Source organism: Pongo pygmaeus, chromosome 5 (genome assembly GCF_028885625.2).
Source record: "Pongo pygmaeus isolate AG05252 chromosome 5, NHGRI_mPonPyg2-v2.0_pri, whole genome shotgun sequence".
In the NCBI taxonomy this organism is placed as follows: Eukaryota; Metazoa; Chordata; class Mammalia; order Primates; family Hominidae; genus Pongo; species Pongo pygmaeus.
Genome location: NC_072378.2, coordinates 39,285,060 through 39,309,088, shown reverse-complemented (window position 1 = coordinate 39,309,088; position 24,029 = coordinate 39,285,060). Strand labels below are relative to the sequence as shown.

At 37.7% G+C, this 24,029-nt stretch overlaps 1 protein-coding gene across 1 annotated transcript in view; it reads right to left on the bottom strand.

The window, feature by feature from the left end:
* DNAH8 (dynein axonemal heavy chain 8) overlaps window positions 1-24,029 on the bottom strand; it is a 311,999-nt gene that overhangs the window by 88,917 nt on the left and 199,053 nt on the right. Inside the window, exons 69-79 of the mRNA XM_054492591.2 lie at window positions 22,854-23,021; window positions 22,116-22,331; window positions 18,750-18,887; window positions 17,067-17,194; window positions 16,109-16,280; window positions 14,083-14,238; window positions 10,585-10,740; window positions 8,274-8,456; window positions 4,574-4,679; window positions 2,032-2,284; window positions 1,269-1,459 (exon numbers count right to left, since the gene is read on the bottom strand). Of these exons, the coding sequence (XP_054348566.2) occupies window positions 1,269-1,459; window positions 2,032-2,284; window positions 4,574-4,679; window positions 8,274-8,456; window positions 10,585-10,740; window positions 14,083-14,238; window positions 16,109-16,280; window positions 17,067-17,194; window positions 18,750-18,887; window positions 22,116-22,331; window positions 22,854-23,021 (1,867 nt within the window). The remainder of the gene's footprint in view (window positions 1-1,268; window positions 1,460-2,031; window positions 2,285-4,573; window positions 4,680-8,273; window positions 8,457-10,584; window positions 10,741-14,082; window positions 14,239-16,108; window positions 16,281-17,066; window positions 17,195-18,749; window positions 18,888-22,115; window positions 22,332-22,853; window positions 23,022-24,029) is intronic.

Below are 24,029 nucleotides of genomic sequence, written 5' to 3'. Positions count from 1 at the left end.
GCCTTTATGCTAGGTTGGGAATGTATTCCTGCAGTTGGGAAGATTGAAAGAGACTCCCTTGAACCTCTTTTCTTTGATCCTTACACGTGTGCCAAGTTCACCTCCCTAAATGACCATAATGATCAATCACATCACCACCTTACACAACTCCCTATTTCTTCTCAGATCAAGAAAATCCTTCCTATAGGAACCCAGGGTCTCCACAGTATGTCACCAGTTTACATGTCCAGCTCTATTTCTCAGTATGCCTCCATATTCACCTTTCATTTCAACAAAACCAGACTGATTCTTACAACTTAGATGTTCTCCACTCGTTCCCTTTTTCACGCTATTCCATTTCAGCATGGAATGTTTTCCTCATTTCTACCTCTTCAGGGTCCACCTCAAATGCCACTTTCTTTTTGGGGTGTGGGGAGCCAGAAAATAATTGGTTAAATCATACATAAAGAGCCAAAAACACAAGAAAAAGATTGAAACATTTTGCCACGTACCAAATAGTTCCCCAATTCATGGCTTAACCCACAAAGGTATATTTTCTAAGAAACTTTTTTTGGTTTCACCAACCACATGTAATCTCTCCCTCCTTTTAGACTCAACACTTATTTCTTAGCTGTCTTATAGCACTTAGGTGATTCTGCCTTACTTTGGAGTTATTTTTAAATTATCTTTATCTCCATTCTGAGGTTATTATTTCTTTTCAAGCAATATCAGGTTTATTCTTACATCCCCAAAGCTAGCGTGGTGAGTTTACATAATATGTGCTCAGTAAATACTCGTGTAACTAAACTGAAATGAAAATTCCATGCTTTTGTCTCCTTAATTATACCTTTAATGTGGAGATATGCAATAAATAGGATTAACTTCAAATATGAAACACAAGTGAGCCTTTTCTTGCAGTCTGAAAAATCATTATACTCCCTTGCTGAGGGAATAGCTCTCCTGCTAAAGAAAGCCATTGCCAGTATCACTTTTCCTCACTTTGGCAATCGATTCTCCTAAGCATGGTCAGCAGTGAATAAACTGAATGTGGTTATATCAATAACTACAATAATACCAATATTCAGTTGAGTTGGCACAGACCTGAATCTTAAGTAACTAGGGCAGAACAAATGAAAAACAGAAAAAAGGTATTAAAAAATAAAACTTCACTAAACTTTCATTAGAACATCATTTCCCTACTGTATCACAGAAATGGATTTATAGTATATCAAAGAGCATATCAAAAGCAACATCCTCCACACACCACGTCTGTATCCCACACACCTTACCTTTAATGAGAGCTTGAAACTCTCTGTGCTTAACTGTCCCTCTCTGAAGGTCAATCTTTAAGGTCATGAGGAGTACAAACAGGAATTTGTGGTTTTCATATAGGCCTCTGACAGAGTATGTAAAAACTTCATATGTCAGGTACTCAATAATATTTGTAATTCTCTTTTGAGGTAGTGGTGACTTTTCAGATCTGAAATACATTTTAAGAATCAAAGAAGTAAAAGGCAATTTCTTTTTTTAAAAAACTTTTAAGTTCAGGGGTACACTTGAAGGTTTGTTACATCGGTAAACCTATGTCATGGGGGTTTGTTGCACAGATTAATTCATCACCCAGGTATTAAGCCTAGTACCCATTAGTTATTTTTCTTGATCCTCTCCCTCCTCCCACCCTCCACTCTCTGACAGGCCACAGTGTCTGTTGTTCCTCTCTATGTGTCCATGTGGTGTCATCATTTAGTTCCTACTTATAAATGAGAGCATGCGGTATTTGGTTTTCCGTTCCTGTGTTAGTTTGCTAGGGATAATGGCCTCCAGCTCCATCCATGTTTCTGCAAAGGACATGAGTTCATTCTTTTTTATGGCTGCATAGTATTCCCTGTTGTATATGTAACACCTTTTCTTTATCCACTGTACTGTTGATGGGCATTTAGGTTGATTCCATGTCTTTGCTATTGTGAATAGTGAAAAAGCAATTTCTAAAAGAGTAGAAATACAAGCAAACTTTTAAGTTACCACTTTTGGATGAAGGTAGTGAGGACTCACCTGGCCATGGACTGGTCAAATAACTTCAAGAACTGGGCCAATGACGTCTGATACATGATGTTGACCATGCTCATCTCTGTGATGAGGAAGTAGAGGATGCTTCCGCGGGTGGCTGCGGGCCGGAACTCCTCCTGAGCCGTGTTGATCTTGATCTCAGTTTCTGCAGCCACGTGCAACTTTTCACTCACCTCAGCTGCTGTCTGCTTGGTAGTTCGAAGTACACCAATGAGAGATTCGTCATCTACCAATGAGCCTAAAATTCAAAACAGGAAAACCGTAGTACACAAGATGGGAAACTTGCAAAGCAAGATACATCTCTTCTGAAAAAAAAATGCTGTTAGCTTTCAACTTGATGTCTCCAGAGTCAAGAAGACTACTGGTACAGTAGAATCTTAAGACACCAAAAAGCTTCTAGTCCAACTACCACCCAATACCTGAAGCCTTCTAAACATTCCTGCTGACAGACTATCCCCTGCTCTGCCTAAACATGTGCAAAAAGCAAAAGACCCATTTGATTGGGTCTTCACATGTCTCAAGACAATGATCATGTCTCCAGTGCTCTTTGCTGTTCCCCATGTGATAGGCTTCACCCCCACTGTCATCTTAGTGGCTTTCCTCAAAGTGTCACAGCTTGTCCACACTGCTTGTCTCAGGGTGTGAGCTAACCTGAACACTTCACACATGGGCTGACTGTCATGCTGATAGTTGAATGGTACACTCCTCACACTGCTTTAGTAGAACAGTCGTTGCTATAGAAAACTCTAATCCCTCTGTCTCTAACAAGAGCAAATTGGGTATAGTGAAAATGTCTCACCAGGAAGAGAAACTCGAATTTTATTTTTAGTTTTGCCTTTCATTATTATTTTTTTTTATTATACTTTAAGTTCTGGGGTACAAGTGCAGAACGCGCAGGTTTGTTACATAGGTATACATGGGCCATGTTGGTTTGCTGCACCCATCAACTTGTCATTTACATTAGGTATTTCTCCTAATGCTATCCCTCCCCCCAGACCCCTACCCACCGACATGCCCCAGTGTGTGATGTTCCCCTCCCTGTGTCCATGTGCTCTTATTGTTCAACTCCCACTTATGAGTGAGAACATGCGGTGTTTGGTTTTCTATTCTTATGTTACTTTGCTGAGAATGATGGTTTCCAGTTTCATCCGTGTCCCTGCAAAGGACATGAACTCATCCTTTTTTAAAATTATTGTTTTTAATGGAAATAGTGCATGTTTATGACAATGAATTTGGTTTTTAATTAAAATCTAAGGAAAGACACATTGGATGTACTGAGCTAACAGTCCCCATATCTGCGAACAGTCCCCATATCTGCAAACAGCAGCACTCTGGCCTACCCTAGAGTTCTGGATGGCAGACAAGTGCTGCAGGAACGGCTGTGTTACTCCGACGGGCATGCTGTCTACTGTGGAAGTCCAAATTGGGATTAACCTCAAGGAAACAGGTCTTGATCCAGCACACTCTTGGCTAGACTAGGGGAGCAGCCCTCAGCTCTACTTGCTATATTTTTAATGCCCAGGGTATCCCAAATGGCTGGGAGGAGTCACTGGACCAAGAAACAGACAACTTCACTAGCGGGAGCAGTGCGAGTAGGCAGATAAAAGGACTTTTCACTAAGCTCACCATAAAGGTACAGTACTTCTGGAAGGTCGGACTTGTTTAAATAACATCCCGGGATTAAGGTGCAGTTGTGAAGCATTCATTCACTTCTAATAAGGTAGTAGAATTTAGGTTGCTGTGATTTGTCTGCTACAGAACAATATGATGTTTGTTGATTTTATTTTCTTTGGATAAAATTTTCTTTTTATATATTGTAGAGAGAGTACATCCTCAAATTGAGGTGTGGCATGATGATTTGGCTGCCCAGAGGAGAACCTATCTTTCCCATCTAAAGTGGGAGGTCAAGCCAAGTAGAGTGTAAGCTGGGCCTTTGGTACCCAAGCTCCTCTGACATGGATTACATGTGTCATAACCCATTGCAGTAACTGCATTTCAATGACAAATGAAAAGAGTCAATCTGAAAAAAAATAGATTGAGTTTCACCATGTTGGCCAGGCTGGTCTCAAACTCCTGACCTCAGGTGATCAGCCCGCCTTGGTCTCCCAAAGTGCTGGGATTACAGGCATGAGCCACCGTGCCTGGCTTGGGAGACAGAGCGAGACTCTGTCTCAAAAAAAAAAAAAAAAAAAAAAAAAAATAGACTGAGCACATTAGTTTCTTTGGGGCAAGCAAATTAACCTATAATGAGTTATCTAGCTCTATCAGGAGCCCTTATTTTTCTCAGGAGAAAGCAATTATATCAAGAAAATTGTGTTATTCTCAGATGCTTAGTCTCTATTTGCTAATTCAAAAATCAGATTCTCTGCCGTCCCTCTTTAATGTCTAGATGGAAATTGCCTTGCTTGTTTTTGCATTGATAACATGACTATTTCCTAACATCTATAGTCATGAGGGCATTGAAAAGAGTGTAAATGAAATCCTTATTCAGAATCCGTTATTTCATTACTTCTTAATAACACAATACCTTTTGTAGCACTTAATTTATAGAGGAGGTTATCTTCAAGTTCTTTCATCTTCCGCTTATTAAAAGTAACATCCTCCAAAAGTTTAACCCTCTCAGCCTCTAACTCCTGTCATTAAAAAACAAAAAATAACATTGGAACTATAATTACCAGTTATTACAGTAAACCCAACTCACTAGTGTTTATTAACAATTTTAAAAGTTTAAAGCAAAGTACCTTTTGAATGGCAGAAGAAATTACTGTCATTAGCCAAATCTATCTGTCCACATTTTTGTTTCTGTGGAATTTTTTTTTTTAATTATGCCCACTGTCATTAAGGTTCCACAGCACTTATACTGGCAGGCACCAGACAATTCTGCTAAATAATTTTGCCCAATTACCCCAAGCTCTCTTGCCAGCTTTAAGTTTATAAATAGCATGTCCCGTTCTCTTGGCCCTGTTTCCACACTGCTTCTGTAAGAAATGCTATCTTTATTTGCAGTCAGAACAAGTAGAAACAAAAAGGCAATAATACCAAGAAACCAAGGGGCTACCCAGATTAAATGTGAGCTCTTGGCCTGGTTCCTATGGGAGCACCAGGTACCTGGTTTGGCACAGCCAGTTGCCAATACAAACTCATTTTCCATTTTATTTGTATCTCCTTCTACAGAGGGCAAACTTGAATGTTTACAGGGGTTTTTTTCTTCTTACATAAAATGATATATTTTTAAAATTATATTTTGAAAAAATTTCAAGCATTCAAAAAGTTGCAAGCTTAGTACAAGGAACTTTCATATAGCCTTCACTTAGATTCACCAAATCACATTTTGCTTTATCACTATATCTCTATAGAATACATAATGTTGCCATTATTGTTATTGTTGTTATCATTATTATTACTGCTGAATCACTCGTGGATGTCATGTCCCTTTACCTCTAAACACTTTAGCAAATCTCTGAAGAACCAGGTCATTCTCTTACATAAGCATAGTCCAATATTCAAATTCAGGAAATTTAACACTGATACCGATGTGTCAGTATCACTGATACTCTCAGTAAACATAGAGTCTACATTGAAATCTCAATAATCTCAATAATATTCCTTACAACATTTTTCTTCTGATTTTATACAGAATCACATGTTGCACTTAGAATTATGTTAAAAGAAGGTGTTTTAAAACTTATTTGGGAAGGTTTCTGGGAAAATTGCTTCAGAAATTTCATCATTTTCAGAAAGTCTTCCTGAACCAATCAAAAGCCATGGCACAGCCTTTATCAGTACATCTAATATAGTTTGTTTTGTTTTTTGTTTTTTTGTGTTTTTTTCCTGTGTGTGTTTTTTGTTTTGTTTTGTTTTGTTGAGATGGAATCTCCCTCTGATGCCTAGGCTAGAATACAGTGGTGTGATCTCGGCTCACTGCAACCTCTGCCGCCCAGGTTCAAGCAATTCTCCTGCCTCAGCCTCCCGAGTAGCTGGGTCTACAGGCACCCACCACCACGCCCGGCTAATTTTTGTATTTTTAATAGAGACAGGGTTTCACCGTGTTGGCCAGGCTGGTCTCAAACTCTTGACCTCAGGTAATCCACCTGCCTCAGCCTCCCAAAGTGCTAGGAATACAGGGGTGAGCCACCATGCCTGGCCTCTAATATAGTTTGTATCACAATCTGTCAGTAGATTATTTCCCTCCAATTACGGTTTATGCATCTAGAAAACAGATACATAAGCTTTCCTATTCATTTTTGTATTATTGACAGTACTTATCTTGAGGCTTTGTAGAGAAGAAACTCAACCCAATAAATATTTGTCAAACTGAAATGTGCTGAATTTAGTCCAATTTCTTTATTTTACATTTGGAAAAGCCAAGGACCCAGAAATATGAACTCTGAATAACAAGGGTATTAGGCTGGTCTCTGCCAGTAACTAGCTGTGTGTTAAAACAACCTAATACCCTTGTCCTCCAACTCCAAGACTAGTGTTATTGCCATTGTACTTACAGGGTGGCAGGATTTGATGGGCGATGAAGAGTATTGCTGTATTTGCAGGGGAATAACTAGTTAGTCATTTTCATTAAAATGGTCACCCCTGGGTGGCAGTATAGGAATACATGGACAAAATGCAATCATATTAGCTTCCTTTTCTGGATATGGAAAAACAGATATCATAGCACAGTGGACTCTTGCTAAACTTCATAGCAGGACCTGTAAAGCTTATCTAGGAGGCTTGGCAGGCTGCAAAGTCCATGCGCTGTTATAGACGAAGACCCTTATTTTCTTTGGTCTCCATTTGCTCATCTGTAAAAATGTGGGTGTAATAGCAGGATTGTTAGGAGGGTTAAATATAATGTTTAGAATACCCTCCTGCATATTAAATATGCATTTTTTTCTCCAGCAAGGTTGCTATGAGCATCTTAGCACATCTCTTGAAGAGGAAGCTAGGGAATAAGAAGAATGGGTGTGGGGAGCGCTGGGGACCTTTAGACAGTGGAGTTTCTTGACTTCTGGAGGTTAGTGCAGCCTGCATGGGGGATCTAGACCAGCGAGGAATCATCTCAAAATAAACCCACAGCACCAATTAGACCACAAGAGACTAACTGTTAACAGTTAACAGCATGTGATCCTGAGAGGCGATCGGAACAGTGAATTGCTGGGCCAGGGCCATCTCTGCCTGGCTGTGGAAAAGGAACAGGTTCCCTTCCTGGACTGCATAAGCCCCAGGTTTGTTGGAAACCAAGATCAAACAACTAAGAGAGTCAAAGCTGAGACTGTGCCCTTTTCACTCCACCAGACCAGCCACCTTTCAAGGGCCTGTGCCTGTGGTAAACTGTCTATGAGCCAGGTAGGATGTTGCCTTTCACTGAGTTTACTTCTTTGGTGTCTGTGTCATTTCCCTCTCCCTTCTTGGATGTCTCTCCTGTGTTTGGGACCCTGGATTCATATCTCCTCTTTTCCCTCCTCTGTCTGTTTTCCTCCCTTGTCATTCTTTTTCTCACCCATCCACTTAATGCCTTGCTGCTCTTATTATTTCTAACCTTGCCTTTGTCTTGAATATTTAATTCTAAAATTAATTACTTTATCATATTTTATGCAAATGTACTTTATAATGCAGATACATAAAATTATATTTCTATGCAATTATATTTTATTCATAAAACAATGTTTTCTGAGCTTCAACTTAAAAATTAGTTTAATCTTGTATCAGTCTCTTAAAATCTTCCAGTCCTAAGTTGTTCTTCATTTTATTAGAACCCTCAGTTAGACATAATTTCCCTGCTTCAGTGCGGGGAAATTTAATTAAAAATAAAGGTATGGCTCCCTATATCATTAGATTATTGGATTGTAGTAGTTGAAACTATTACAGTGGAAAGAAGAGCCATTCAGAGCAATTTCTTTTTCTCTCAATCATTGTTTTATTGATGTTTTCAGGTGTCCCCAAGACAAGGACTATAGATATGAGAGTCAGTACATCTAGAAGTTTAAAGACAGGAATAGAAAGAGAGGGGTGTGTGGGGGTGTGTGTGTGTGTATGTGTGTGTTTGAGGCTGGATGAGAAGATGAGTTACATGATTTCTTGACAGGAATTAAGGCTGCAAAAGAAATATTTATGTTAACAGGGATAAATACGGTTTTAAAAAATTTTTTTCTTTTTCACATACTTAGCAATTTCTCAATACATTTTAAGCATGTATTATAAGCAGAAATTCTTTACCTTGAGAGAGAGATTACCTGTTTCTCTGTTAGAATGACTCTCCTTAGTAACTGATTCTCAAGTCCTTTCATTGTAACAGTGAAATCAATGACTGATGTTTTAGCATTAATCTCTGGGGTAAAGGCAGGGTTTGGTAACTTCGTAGTAATGTAAAGTTTAAATGTATCCATGATATCACATTCCTTATCACCAACTTTCACCTACATAAATTCACATATAAAATTAAAAACAACTTAAAGGACAGGGAAAGGAACTTGGGTTCAATTTAGAAAAGAATTTACCTGTCAGTGCTGTGAAGCTTGAATAAATTGGGAAGGAAAGTTACAAAATTTTAATCACTGATCTTAAATAATAAAGCCTATTCAATTTAGAATAATTTAGAATTGTTGTCCTGCCCGGCAATGTTTTTAGCAATGATTCCAAGCAAATCAAATGAAAAAGTTATCCAAAACAAACGGTGAATAAAGGAAAACTTAGACACATCCAAGATTTGACTTTAACATTTTAGCAAGTACTGATCACTCCCATCAATTGTTTGTAGTACAGGAGCCACTATTTTTTCTCCAGTTAAGAAAACTGTTTCCTACTGTGGAAATTTGCTGTGTTTATAGGAAATTTTGTTTTTTGAATTTCATAGATATATCTGAAGCATATTTGACAACAGAAAAAGTTAATGTAATTTTCAAAGGAAAAACGCCAACTTTTTTCAAAAAGGTAACATTTATCTTCAACACTACTTTTGCAGCATGTTGAAAAAACAATTGGTTTTTGCTATCTAAAAATGAGGTGGCAATCATACAATTTTTAAATGACTTAAATCTCTGGTTAATCTTAATTCTGCCCATGACCGAAAACATCACTAAGGCCGCCATCACATTCTAAGGCCTTCACATTGCAGATAAAAATCTAGGAACTTTTAAAAGACCTTCAGGAACAGAGATTCTATAACCTCCTTTGGCATATTAAATATGCCATATAAGATAAGCCAGACGCAGATAAACACTGTATGATCTCACATGTGAAATCTAAAAAAGTCAAACTCATAGAAGCAGAGAATAGAACAGTGGTTGCTAGAAGGATAGGGGGATGGGAGAAACGGGGAGATGTTGGTCAAAGGGTACAAACTTTCAGTTATAAGATGAACAAGTTTCAGGTATCTAAGGTACAGCATGTGTGGTGATGGATGTGTTAATTAATTTGATTGTGGTAATCATTATACAATGTATACGTATACCAAATCATCACATTGTACAGTTTAAATATATACGATCTTTACTTGTGGATTAAACCTTTTTAAATGTAGTTCAAAATTGTGGATGAGTCCATAATATCCAAGCCAGTCACCAAAATTTTGTTCTTAGCTTCTTTTTATGAAAAAGAGAGTCTACCCTCTAATCTCATAGAATGATGCTAACCTTCAGAACACTAACTGCGTTTTATTTATTTTTCTCCCTATAAACTCATAAAGGCTTAAGTATATATTGGATGCTCCATAAACCTTTGCTGAATGAATTTTTTTAAATGTGGCATATGAAAGATTTTCACATTATGAAGAAAATTTTTCTGAATAAATCTGTCTTTGTTTAATGAGAAAATATTCATTTTTTACTTATTCACTGATACTCATGAAATTAAGTTGTCCAAAGTGAAAAACACCTAATCAGAAATGCTGTTATAAAACTTAAGAAGCCTAAAGGTATTAAAAAAAAAGCCTAAAGGTGTTATAAAACTTAAGAAGCCTAAATGAATTAAAAATGAAACACATACATATTGAAAACAATTCCTCACCAACAATTGAGAACAATATTCCATAGCTTCCAACAAAGTCAATGAGTTTAGACTGAAAATAAAGAGATAAATGACCAAATCAATGTGTATAGACTTTATTAAAATGTCATTTTCTCCAGGGAAGAAATCCAGGTTATTTTGTAAAAATGTATACATATAAGGCTTGCAAAACCAATATCTAGAGTTGCTTAAACATATATGTATTGTGTGTTGCACTAACATATTAAGACCAGACAATGTGTTTCCTTAATGTTATTTAGTTTTAGCTAAATGACTATTCTTATCAAAATATTGCCCCCACCTCAGAAATTTTCATATGCTATAAAAAATAAAAGGAAACACTGAAGTATCAGTTTGGAAATAGTTTATTTCCGACGTACCAATTTCTACTGCCTAAAGGAAATTGCATTTGCTGCTATGCTCAAAAAGATAAGTAGATGTCACCATTGTTCTTTTCTTTCTTTCTCTTTCTTAATTTTTTTTCTTTTATTTTTATTTTTATTTTTATTTTTTATTTATTTTTTTTTTTACAAAGCTCACCTTGAAAGTGGTGCCAGATTTAATAAAATTCTTTTCTAATACATTATCCAAGGCTGGATCCAGCTCTTCACGAATGTCCTCAATGAGAAGAGGTCGGCCCAAGGAAAGGCTGTCCTCCAAGTGTGTGCGAAAATATTTATGGTTCAGAGATGTCACCTAAACAGAAAGAACTCATTGGTCTATCAGTGTTACAAAGAATGTGCCCATCGCTAAGGGAAACCAAGAGATTTGTTGGACATGTAACCAAGAATTTTAAGGGCAATATAGGAAGACTTACTTAAAAAAATTAAAGTAACACACAAAAATTAATTTCTAAAACTTGATGAGTCATGATTTTGTTGAATGGGGTCTGGATGTGTAATGGGGTCTCTCTGATCAAAAGAGGAGGATCAAGGGGCATTGCTCAGATGGAATGTCAGAGTTCTGCTCCTGACAGATGGAAGAGAATAGTCAAGGATTAATCCTTTCAAACTTAAATAGCTATAATCGCTCAGAGAAAGCAAAGCAACTTGCATATCTGGATATTCATTTATTTTCTCAGGACCCCCACAAGATGGGTAAGTGATAAAAAGTAAACATAAGAATGTCAGAAATGATATATTGAGTCGCACCGAGGGTCTATCCATGTATTCTGTCTCCTATTGGCACTGGGAAGAATTTAACACTTTCCGTAAAGTCAACCTAAAAGACTAGACATTCACTTTATATATGCTTACATTTTTTTTAAACTACAATTCTGAATTCCTTGTTGGGTCTTCCGTGTTTAGATTAATGATTTTGTTATTAGTTAAAATAGACAGACTGTAGTTGTTGATCTCTGCATGAGCCAATTGGATTTGAACCCTTACTTCGCCTGGATCCCTCCCCCTGCCTAACTATGAAGATGCCCAAAGGCTCATTTCTCAACTTTTTGTATCCTATCTTCTGAATTCAACTAATGCCTTACACTATTGTGGGTGCAGACCATAAGACACAAGGAAGAATCCACTGGGACAACAGATGATTAGGAGAATGGAATTAAATATGTATCTCTCAATTACTATGATAACAAGAAGATATGAAACGTATCAATTAAATCAGCCTGTTTTTGTCCTGTTTTGATTAAAAAGAAAATAACTAAAAAAAAAAAAATTCTGCACATGAAGGAAGTTGTTTCCCTGGATGAATAGCTTTCTTTATACAAATAATGTGCTGGATGAATAGCTTTCTTTATACAAATAATGTGCTGTAAAGACCTTCCTATAAGTTAATAAGGTAAAAGAATCTAAACAAAGAACTTTAATGAACTTAATAAACAAGGTGAAGAAAAGCACCAGTAAGACTAAATTTGCTTATATCCTGCTTTATTTCTCAAGGGGTAAATTCTATTTTTGTGATTTCTTTCCCAAGTAAGGAGATAATTATCTTCAGTCATCTTCAATGTCTTTTAGAAACTTGAAATAGTATTTTGGAATCCCAATTTCAGGTTTATTTCACTGGATTTTTCTTGTGAAACACTATGTGGTAGCCACCCCCCAGAGCCTGGTTCACCTGCACAAAGACGGGTATTGGGTCTTTACAAGGTGACCAGTGAATTCCTGATAGGGAGGCTTGGTAAATACATTCTCTTTCCACAAGTCAGAGCTGTAGGTCCTGGAGATGGCATTGAAGGTAGCCTTGGCAAAGCTGCCAAGGTTGACCACAGCCCTGGGCATATAAACCGTGCTTTGTTTTTCATTTGCATGTGTTTGTACATGTGCGTATCCACATAATAAAATAATGTTGTCTGAGTAAGGAGAATACAATTCAGTCTATTTCCATCCCAGCAGTGGATGGTTTTTAAAATAAGGAAGAGTCTCGGGCATATTTGTGTTCCTTCCACAAGAAGGTTCCTGGGACTGGGTTGCATCAGAAAGGACATTAGTGAAGACTACCAGTAAATTTAATCCTGAAATGGAGAGATAAAGTTAAGGTCAGAAAGAATAGCAGCATTCATGGCCAAGTGATACAGGAGCATGCATTGAGCTAAGGATGTCCAGGCAAGTTTCCAAGAATAAGATGAGCAGGGATATTGAAAGCTACGGGAGCCAAAGGGAATGGGGCCAGGGACAAGTTGTAGTTGACCTGGCTGCAGAAACTAAGAACAGAAGTGTTCTGGTATACCACATTTGTGCACCCCTGAAAATGTGGCTCCTAAGAAGCTTCGTGGAAATGGACACTATTTCTTTTAACTCTTCTCTTCTATTTACATTGCCTGGTCCATTCTAGGATTTCCCTGGGTTTTTTTAGTAAACATAGATTGATGTATCGTGTTCTGGAGTATTGATGAGGTAGGGTATTTAGGTGTGCTTCCCAGCACTGGGCTGTATCCACTTGCATGAGAAGCACTGATCTCAGGAGGAAATCTTTCAATATTTCACCACTAAATATGATGTTTGTTATGGCTTTTTGTAAAAGGAAACTCTTTATCTAATTAAGGAAGATCCTTCCCATTTTGCTGGAAATTTGATCATGAATGGGCATTGAATTTTACCAAGTGCTTTTTTTGATATTCATCAAGATGACCACATTATTTTCCTGGTTCTTTTTTTCTATAATGATGACACACTTTGATTAATTCACTTAAATTCAATAAATATCAGAATTCCTACTCAAAAAGAGCAGTGAAGAACATGTAAAGATGAATAAAACTTGGCCAAAAAGGAGTTCATGGTACAATAGAAATAAAAGATAAATGTGCAAAGAACAATAATTTGTCAGATTCTAAGTCCACAACAGAAGTGCAAACAAGACATTGTGAGGATTCAGGACAGGCTATATTGAGCTGGGGACACAGAAAAGTCTTGATGGAGGTAGTGGTGGATGTGGACTTTGAAGAATATCTGAGATTTTTATCTGGGATATAAGTGGAGATAGAGAAAGACATTTTGGTTAGTAGAAATAGTATAAGCAAAAATATGGGGACAGGGGGTTTAGAGCACTGTGAACAATGTCAAGGAAACACTGAATATCCCACATTGGTAGTTGAATTAAAATATCAGTAGTAACAGAATCCCTAAGGGAGTCAGGAATGTTGGAATCCTGCCCTTGTCTACCCCCACCTTAAAATTAACACCTTATTAGATGCAAGCACCAAAGCCGGACTCAGTAAGCTACGTAGTACCAAGAGCCTGAGCAAGGTTGGCATGAATGGTCTTGAACTGAGGGATCACAATGTTCTATTTGCCACTATCCTATAGGCCCAAACCCAAGGCCCGGAACAAAATCCAGATTCAACATTAGCAAAAGCAATGGAGTCAGGGAAATGTACAAAGAGAGGGGGAGGGAGGATCCAAAGAGAGTACAAAAGAGAGAAAAGAATCAGAGCTGTTGCCCCAAATTGCTGTTACAAAACTCAGGAGTGTGAATTAGCAAACATTTGTCATGGAGATGACAACTTTATGACTGCAGATTCAATCGAAATTTTGAAACAGTTTCATGATTTCAAGATTACTTTCCGCTGCACCAAATGCTACATACCTGCAAATCATTTTCTTTTTCCTTTGATTTAATCCAAGTTTTGCCTTGAGTTTGTGGGTCTATGAGTAGTGGGTATCTGGTGGCCTTTGTCACAATAATGCCATTCTGAATTGAGAGATCATCTCCTGGTAATCCCTGTAGCCCCCACTCACCAATCTGAACAACAGGAAATGGATATCACCATTCAGAGGAGAACAGGAATGCCCTCATTAGTAATTAAAAGTACCGTAAAGTAAAATAATTTAAAATGTGGACATTATTTTCCTTTGAGACTATGCAACTTGTACTTCGAAAAAAGCAAACTTGTAAATGTGAACCAAATAACATTCACATTAAAAAAAACAAATTTATTATCTAATGAATCCCTTCTTTAATTACCCAAGACAAGGTTTATCCTTTTGCATTGTATTTTCATACTTAGGGGAATCATAACAAGTTGATTGCATATTAAACCTGATTTGGGGTTAATGGAGATAGTGAATATAATGAGATGTCAGAGAAGAAGGTAAGTCCCAGGCAATTAGCCCCTGATAGCTTCCCCTTCCGGCCCTTTGGTTCTGCCCACATGGTGTATGGGTGATTGCATAGCTGGAGATAAATTAGATGAGTTGTTATATTGGCCGGAGCTCATCAATGACACTTTTGTGAATATTTCCTTCTCCAAATTTAGAGGGGATTGCCAGCCTCCCACCATGTGATCAATAAAATCACCGGGCCAGGCGCAGTGGTTCATGCCTATAATCCCAGCATTTTGGGAGTCTGGGAGGGTCACTTGAGCCCAGGAATTTGAGGCTGCTGTGAGCCATGATCACACCACTGCACTTCAGTCTGGGCTACAGAGCAAGACTTTGTCTCTAAAAAAAATAAAATAAAATAAAATAAAATAAGATAATCGGAGATCCAATGAGCCAACCAGCCTCCACCTTTGTTAAATTATCCCAGGACCCCTAAAGGCCATAATTAATAAAGAATATTCTGGCCCACTTTGCTTCACCAGTGCCCAATGCATCTCCAACACATAATCTATTCCCTGTAAGGGTGAATTCAACAATGTTCGAATTGGAAAAGATTAGTTTTTAACTTTTAAATACAGATAACATGAAATTAATAGCTTGGCATCCTCTAAGGAAACAGCAACTGGAGAGCAGATTTGCAAATCAGAAAAGCAACTCATGAATACAAATTGCCTGGAAAGCATTTATTACCACAGAAGCTCTGCAAGATACACTGGAAATTGACAGTGGCATCAAATTCCCAGCAAGGAAGGTTAGTATGAAAGGACTTGCTATTACTTAGGGTCACCAGAACACGCTATTGTGTTATGTTATTAGACACTAAAAAAGATAGCAAATAATGAAAATAAGGTTAATACCAGCACAGATCATGTCTACATTTGCCTAAAATGTTTGAAAGAGAGTATGACTTCACAGGAGTGGTGTAAATAATGAAGAGTTATAAGAAGAGACCAGTATTAGCAAGCTGATATCTCTCAAATGATCTTTCAGTTCATAGCAATGCAACTGGTCTTAATTTGGAAGCAAGATTACTTAAAACGCAAAGAAACATTTATACCACAAAGAAAATTATTTTTAAAAAAACTCTTAAGCACTTTCAAAACAATCTTTCCAGTTAAAGAAAAAATTCAATGAACCTGGGTTTCTTTTTTTTTTTTTTTTTTTTGGGGGGGATGGAGTTTCTCTCTTGTTGCCCAGGCTGGAGTGCAATGGTGTGATCTCGGAACCATCGCCTCCCAGGTTGAAGCGATTCTCCTGCCTCAGCCTCCTGAGTAGCTGGGATTACAGGCACGTGCCATCACGCCCGGCTAACTTCTGTATTTTTAGTAGAGACGGGGATTTCACCATGTTGGTCAGGCTGGTCTTGAACTCCTGACCTCATGATCTGCCCTCCTCGGCCTCCCAAAGTGCTGGGATCACAGGCATGAGCCACCGCGCCCAGTTGGGTTTCTTAGTAAGTAAGAAATAAAGAGAGATTGAAATTCAAATAATATTGGGAAAGTAAAACTTACAGTTGGAGGATCCACCAACACTGAAATAAGATTCAGGTTTTCTGTGAAAGGAATTTTCCGCGCTCTCAGCTCCATCTCCCATTGATCTTTAAGCAAATAGTTCCTAAATATCTGATTGAAAGGACCGAGGTAGGAAAGGAATCCCGTGCACAGCAGAATATCACCTACAAGTCTGTGAAGAAAAAACACACAGCCACCTCCAAAGTGAGTCACCTGGCATTAAGTTGTTTGAGAGGTCACAGTTTTGCTCTGTTACTGGATGAAATCCTTCTTTGCCCCTGCTTAATGCTTGGTAGCCAGTCATGGAAAAGACCGTGCAAAGTGGAGCCCCAAACCCAAAAGTGGGCGGGAGTGGCCACATGTGGGGTGGCCAGGAAGCAAGAAAGAAGGCTTCCTCCTAAAGCCTACAGGTCCTGAGCCTTGATACTGTGAGGAAAGTATCTTCCCCCATCCTGTCCCTTGGTCTTGTTCAGATTTCAGTCTTGTGTTAAACCATTTTTTCTTTCCCCTCCCTTTTTATTATTTTTTATTATTTATTTATTTTTTTTTTGCCATTTTCTTGCTCCTCTCTCATTCCCCTCTCTTTTAAGTTTTCTAAGGACGCCAACAGACACCAGCAGAAGACAGACTTGCATTTACAACAAACCATTGATCCACACTTTCAAAATCATTAAGGTGAAGCATAGAGAACTGGAGTGAGCATCTAGACGGCTCTGGCAAATCCAAACAATATCAAAAGCACTCTCATACTGAAAACCCACAGTGCTGAACCACAGCTGAGATGTAAAATATTTCACAAAATCTTCTTCACCCTCTATAGTATTTCACCTGAGAGTGCATGATTTAAGTTGTAAGCACTGTCATAGATGATGGGATTCAGAGATGAACACGTGGAAATGGACTTTATGTTCTCTAATGTCACAAAGAAAGTGATTATGAAGAAGACCCGGATTCCCACCTATTAATCTGAGCTTTGAATTCTTTACTTTGCTGGGTCCACCGGACTTTTTCTCCACTCAGCCCATCGATGAGAGTGGAGGCGGCCTGCATCTTTTTCCGGCACGTGTCAGCATCATTAAGCAAATCCTGCAGCCATAATGGGAGAATGTCTCAAAAAACTTTTCTAAATGCTTAACACAAACATCCATTATATTCTCACATAAAAATACATGGGGGAATTTCTTACTTGGCAAAATAATATAACCTAAAAATACAGTGTGCACTGAAACTTCACATATTAAATTTTGATCATTCATAATATAGTGATTTTACCTTACGAAATTTCAAGGAAAGCAATTTTGTAAGACAGAACCCAAATCACATAATTTATCTTTTAATCAGATAAATTAAAATAGTATTTCTATTGAATATTTTCAAAACAGAATCAAATCAATAAGATTTGCCATTTTGATGTCTTGGATGCAGTAATAATCCTGAGTTCTTTGCCATTTACAAAGTATTTTCTCCTGGAAAAATCCCAGACAACAGTAGCATGCAGCAGCCAGCTTGTATCAACTCTTAAGAGCCAATTGTTAAATTTTTAGAGTATTTGTGAGCTGGTGCTAAACACAGCCTTTATTAAAAATTAAACTATGTAAGCTTACAATTAAAAAATTATATTAAAAGCAAAAGTAATACATAACAAAAGCTTACTTCCTAGTTATTTAAATGTTAATATTATCTATGCTTTTGAGGTTAAGACCGTTGTATCTGGATGGTGGAAATAGTATGCGATGATGTACTGCCATGCACCTTTTCCCAAATCTGTGCTCAGTGGCGTTACATTGGTAGTTTAAAATTGCCAGTGATGGGAATACTTACACCACAGAAATCAGCAAATATTACAAATCCGGGCTTTCCTCTCCCCACGCGGCACACTAGATTGTTAAACATTTACCAGACCACCACTGCTTACAACCTATCTCAAGAGGTCATATTAGGATCCCCATTTTACAAACAGAGCTAGGTAGAGTGCCCCTGTCAGGCCTCTGAGCCAAAGCTAAGCCATCATATCCCCTATGACCTGCACGTACACATCCAGATGGCCGGTTCCTGCCTTAACTGATGACATTCCACCACAAAAGAAGTGAAAATGGCCTGTTCCTGCCTTAACTGATGACATTACCTTGTGAAATTCCTTTTCCTGGCTCACCCCGGCTCAAAAGCTCCCCCACTGAGCACCTTGTGACCCCCACCCCTGCCCGCCAGAGAACAACCCCCTTTGACTGTAATTTTCCTTTACCTACCCAAATCCTATAAAATGGCCCCACCCCTATCTCCCTTCGCTGACTCTCTTTTCAGACTCAGCCCACCTGCACCCAGGTGAAATAAACAGCCTTGTTGCTCACACAAAGCCTGTTTGGTGGTCTCTTCACACGGACGCGCGTGAAAGCCCCAAACCACACAATTAACAAATGTCTGAGCTGCATCTCAAACCCAGTTTTCTAACCCTGAAATCAGTGACGATACAGCTTGATCAGTGAAAACACAAAAAATAATTTTGAGCACCAAAGATCCAAAACAGACAAGCATGCTGGCCAATATTTTTTCATCACAACCATTTGCCTGATTTCCAAATATAGCATGCTCTTGTGTAAAGTGTCAGTACACCGTTTTGGGGATTTTTTATATTTAATCTTACCATTTTCTCATTCATTGCTGCATCAAATTTTGCCTGTACTTTATCCAGCTCAGCTTGCTTCTCATCCAGCAGGGCTTGTGCCTTCCCTAACTCAGCATTAGCAACTGCTAACCGGCCTTCCTGCTTGGCCAGGTTGGCCTGAAAAGAAGAAGATGTGGTTAGTGTATTAGCTGCACGAAACAGTCATGATTGTGATTGGTAGATAACACAAATCACATAATTTCTGCACTAGACAGGACTTTCGAGCTCATCTGTTTCCGCGTCTTCAGCTGGGAAAGCAAAGAGTCTTCGAGGGTATTTCATTACTTTTAAATTTTTAATTACTGGCCAGGTGTGGTGGCTCATGCCTGCAATCCCAGAACTTTGGGAGGCTGAGGATCACTTGAGCCCAGTTCAAGACCAGCCTGGGCAAAATAGTGAGCTTGTTTCTACAGAAAAATAGAAAAATTAGCTAGGTTTGGTGGCATGCACCTGTAGTCCAAGCTACTCTGGAGGCTGAAGCAGGAGGATCACTTGGGCACCAGAGGTCGAGGCTGCAGTGAGTTGCACTCCAGCCTGGGTGACAGAGTGAGACCCTGTCTCAAAAAAAAATTTTTTAATTATTAATATTCAATAAGAAAACATGGAAAATGCAGCAATGTATAGAAAGGAGAACAAAAGTTACCCCGATATTTCTCAGACATAACCTGTGAGCATTGTGTTAGGAAGTTGGTAATTGGCATTTTGATTTTTTTTCATTTCATTTCATTTCATTTTATGAAGATCCCAAGTCCATCATGAACATTAGTTATGTGACTGCATGATATTCTACGTGTTGGATGTATCATAATTAACCTTTTTCCTACTCATATACATTTCTCCACCCACCCATTTTTAGTTATTACAAATAATGTTGTGATAAATACTATTGGATATGTACACATTTAGGATTGTTACCAAAGTAACAATCCAATTTCAAAGATTGTGCAAGTGAAATTACTGTAACAGTAGTTTTTCATATTTTTCTAAGTCCTACAATGTGGTAAGGATCTGCTTCTTGTACATTTAAAATAATCAGTAAAATAATCTAGGCCCAAAGCCTTCTGGAGTAGAAGTTCTTTGATACCTTTCTTATTTTCATTCTCAATGTTTATTTGAATTTAGCTCCTTTTCCCATAAAACTTTTATTTCATTTAGATTTTCTAATATATTAACATATAACTATGTAATATTTGCAGCCTGGCACAGTGGCTCACACCTATAACCCTGGGAGCAGTTTGGGAGGCTGAGGTAGGAGGACTGCTTAAGCTCAGGAATTCAAGGCTACAGTAAGCTATGATTGCACCACTGCACTCCAGCCTGGGGGCCAGAATGAAACCCTGTCTCTTAAAAAACAATTGCTTTATAATTATTTAAATCTTCACATCTAGAATTATGAGGATTTATCTTTCTATTTTCATTTGTTTTCATTTACTTCTTGATTAGATTTTCCAGGAATATTTCTTACAGTTTTGTTTTTGCAAAGCATAGGTTCTTAGATTTGCTCATTAATTCTGCTGCTTTTCTCTTCTCTAATTTTTAATGTTATTTTTATTGGCTCTATTCTGCCTTCCTTAAATTTCGTGTGTATGTATGCTTATGAGTGAGTACATACTTTAACTCTTCAGTGGAATGTTTAGTTTCTTTGATGTATGTTAGGGCTAAGAATGTACCATTTTGGCCATATCACAGAAGCTTTGGTGACTCGCTTATTTTCATCATTTCCTAATTAGGAATGACTGAGTTCATTTTAATGTAAACTTTCCAGTATTATTGCTTATACTCAGAGAATGAGACCCCAGGATTTTTTGCTTTTGAGAATTTAATCAAGGTCCTCTTTTACCCTTGAATATAATTAATTCTTATAAATGTTTCTTGTACTCTAGAAATAATTTCATGTTCTTTGTTTATGTTGAAGAAAGTTCAATGTAGTTATTCAACCTGAAAAATAGTATCATGTAAAATTTCTATATAATTACTAATTTATGCCTACTCAGGACTGCCTCTATAATTTACAGGGCCCAGTGCAAAATGAAAAATGTGGGGCCCCTTGTTAAAAAAAATTATTAAGAATCTGAAGAGGGCAACAGCAGAGCATTAACACAAGGCCCTGTGTGCACACCCAAGAAGCTGGCCCTATGCCTACCAGGGGTAGCCACAATCTCAAATTACAATATTATTTTTGTTAATTTGATAGCATGTGCCACAATCTCAAATTACAGTATTATATTTGTTAATTTCCACTGAAAATACTAATGGATTTGGTTTATATAATTTGATGCTATTTTATTTATTGCATAACACATTATTTTAATTGTCTTCACTATGGATCATAATTTTTATCAACAAAGAATAGTTCTTTTCTGATGTGTGTGTGTGTTTTCTTTTTTTTCTTGAATTTTACATTTATTTTAAGATTTCTCCCTTGGTATCTTTTTGTTGGGGTGTGTTTTTTTATATTTTTCCTATCATTTCTCTTTGCTAAAACTTTTTATTTTAAATTGATTTTCTATTTTTCTCAAAGTTCCTCATGCACAGGTTTTAAAGGAGGCAGCCATTTCTCTATGGCTTATTATGAAAAACAGTAACCCCCCGCCCACCGACTCATTATTATCCATTCCACAGAGCAACCACTTACAATACTTTTGGCTTTGTGGGGGTGGGGGATTGGGATGGGGCCCTGGAGGCAGTGTGTATCTGAGGGATACATTTCATGAATCCTTGCACTCCTAAGAATCTCGTTCTGTTCCCTTGTCCATGAAGACCAGCTTTGCCCATTATTGAGTGCTTGGACCCCAGCATTTTCCTGCTCAAAACTCTGCATATGTTTTTTCATTATCTTCTAGTATTTAGGGTTGTGGGAAATCTGCAACATGTTGATTTGTCTTTTGTAAACAACCTTTTAGGTTTTGTTTGATTGCTTCTTAGATTGCATTTAAGGTTCTCCTTCTGTCTTTGAAATTTAAAACATTTCTAGGTGTCAAACCTAATTTTTATAAGTTTTGTTTGAAATACAGTAATCAAATTCAACCTCCAAACCTAATCTTCAAACTTCAAAGAAATGGCAAGTTTTTCTTCTTATGACAGCTTGATTATTATTCCCAAGAAATTCGTTTCCTGTGTAAGTTAACACGTTGGTTTCAGTCACTTGCCTGCATTGTCAAGAAACATGTAACAGATATAAAAAGAAGGAGAAACTTTGAGAGGACATAGAGAAAAAAGACAAATTTAGTAACAGGGACATCTACTCTTATTGGTCTAAACTACGCATTGTCTTTTAATAGCAGCAATACTGATGATTGATTTTATAAAACATTGATTTACTGGGAGAAGGAAGGAAACTTTTACCTTCAGAGGCAACACTTCTCTATTGATGCCATAAAATATTGCCATAGCAAGTGTCCAAGACAGGAGACCAGCCACATTCCCACAGACTTTTTTGGCACTTTCAAAAGTATAATCATCCATATTAAAATATGGCTGTAGTAACTCAACAGTCTCTTCATTTATAGTGTCCTTAGGGAACTGCTGAAGGCTCCACAGGAATCCTGTTGCACTCATCAACTGAAAAATAGTATTATAACCTGTAAGTTCTGGAAGAAAATAAATACTTTCTTCCTGAGTTAATATGTACTTCTGAATTGAATTTTCTCAAAGAAGTAACAGTTGATTTGCTCTAAATATACAAATTGAGACTATTGGCAGTAGCCAACCTAAATCTGTAAATCACAAATTGTCTTCTGGATTCCATGTGGAAAGAGTAAAGAAGAAAAGCTATGTAAGTTTTCCTTCTGGTAAGTGCATCTGAATGCCACCAACCACACAAGCCCCTTTTTGAAGACTGGGCTGGGTTGACACCAAGGCTGTGCCAATACTAGCCACCGGTTCTGGACAGATGTCATAAAAAGAAGGTATTCGGCTTTAAAATCTATCCCTCTTTACATTTTAGGTGATGCAGTTTAAGATAAACTTTTCAATACGCAATGATCAATTATTGTCTGCCAGTTTGTCTGGTCTATATTGAGTGTCCTGGGCTGAGGACGCCTGATGCAGCTCATAGGACTGACAAAGGTAGATTTTACTTACCTTTAATGACTCTCCCCATGATGGCTTGCAGCAAGGTTTTTCTGGATCCATAGTAACAGGGTCAATTTTCTTTTGAAATAGTAACAGAACACAGTCCATGATTCTCATAATAAGATGTGGTGGTTTTGCAAGTTTCCTGACTGTGGCAATATCATTTGGCTTGATAGTCTATATTTGGGATTAAGGATCAATATTTTGTTTGTTGAGTGGTATTAATAGTTATATGGAAATCTAATACTTTTAAATAATTAAGATAGAAAACTTAAAAACATTTTCTCTCCATTTCCAAGATTTTTGCTTAGTGGCTCTTTCATTGTTATTTTGGTATTTCTGTTTATTTGTATGTATTCTTCTTTTCCCTGTTGCTCCCAACGAATTGGTTTAAAATATCACTATCAGGCATTGCCATTGTAGACCTCTGTTAATAAGTCCCATTGATATGTAACATTTAGATAACTTGCATCTTCAAAGCACAGGCTCTATATTAGGTGTGGATATTAAGAGAGGATACAAAGCCCTGAATATCAGAAACCTCACCTTCAGCCTTCATTGTGAGGGCTTCCCTGTCTATGGCAGGGGGAGGAATTAGAAGGAGACAAGAGAAGTTACGGTAATATATGGCGCATAAAAACATTTTTGAAAATTTCTATCCATTGGCTGGGTGTGGATTAAGACATTGCCTGACCATCAAGGCAAGGACTGGGAGACCATATGATCAATAACATGTTCTAAGACTCCTTTGGTTCGGTGATCTCTCCCTTTTGTACGTTATAGTAAGACCCATAAAGGAAGTGGGGGTGCAGAATGTGTCCTGGTCATTGTGAAAATTTTATTAAATGATTATGATAGATTTATTCATTCATTTAACAATTGCAGGCATTCTCCCATATAAAACAAAGCAAACCAAAATAGTCTTGTCCTCATAACCTCCTGAAAATGGCAAAGAAAATACAATTACCCTACATAAGGATTTCTGCCATGACAGAAGCATGTGAGTGACAGGAAAACAAAGGAAGGTCTCGAAGAAGAACTGAAAACTTCCTGGGAGGAGTGAGGTCTGGGCCCAGATTTAAAGAATGACTCTAATTAGGCAATGAAAGTTAGGAAAAGCATTCCCGGCAGAGGTGGAGGCACGTTTAAAGGTAACAGATCCTGACCATTCTTCCAGAATCCTAT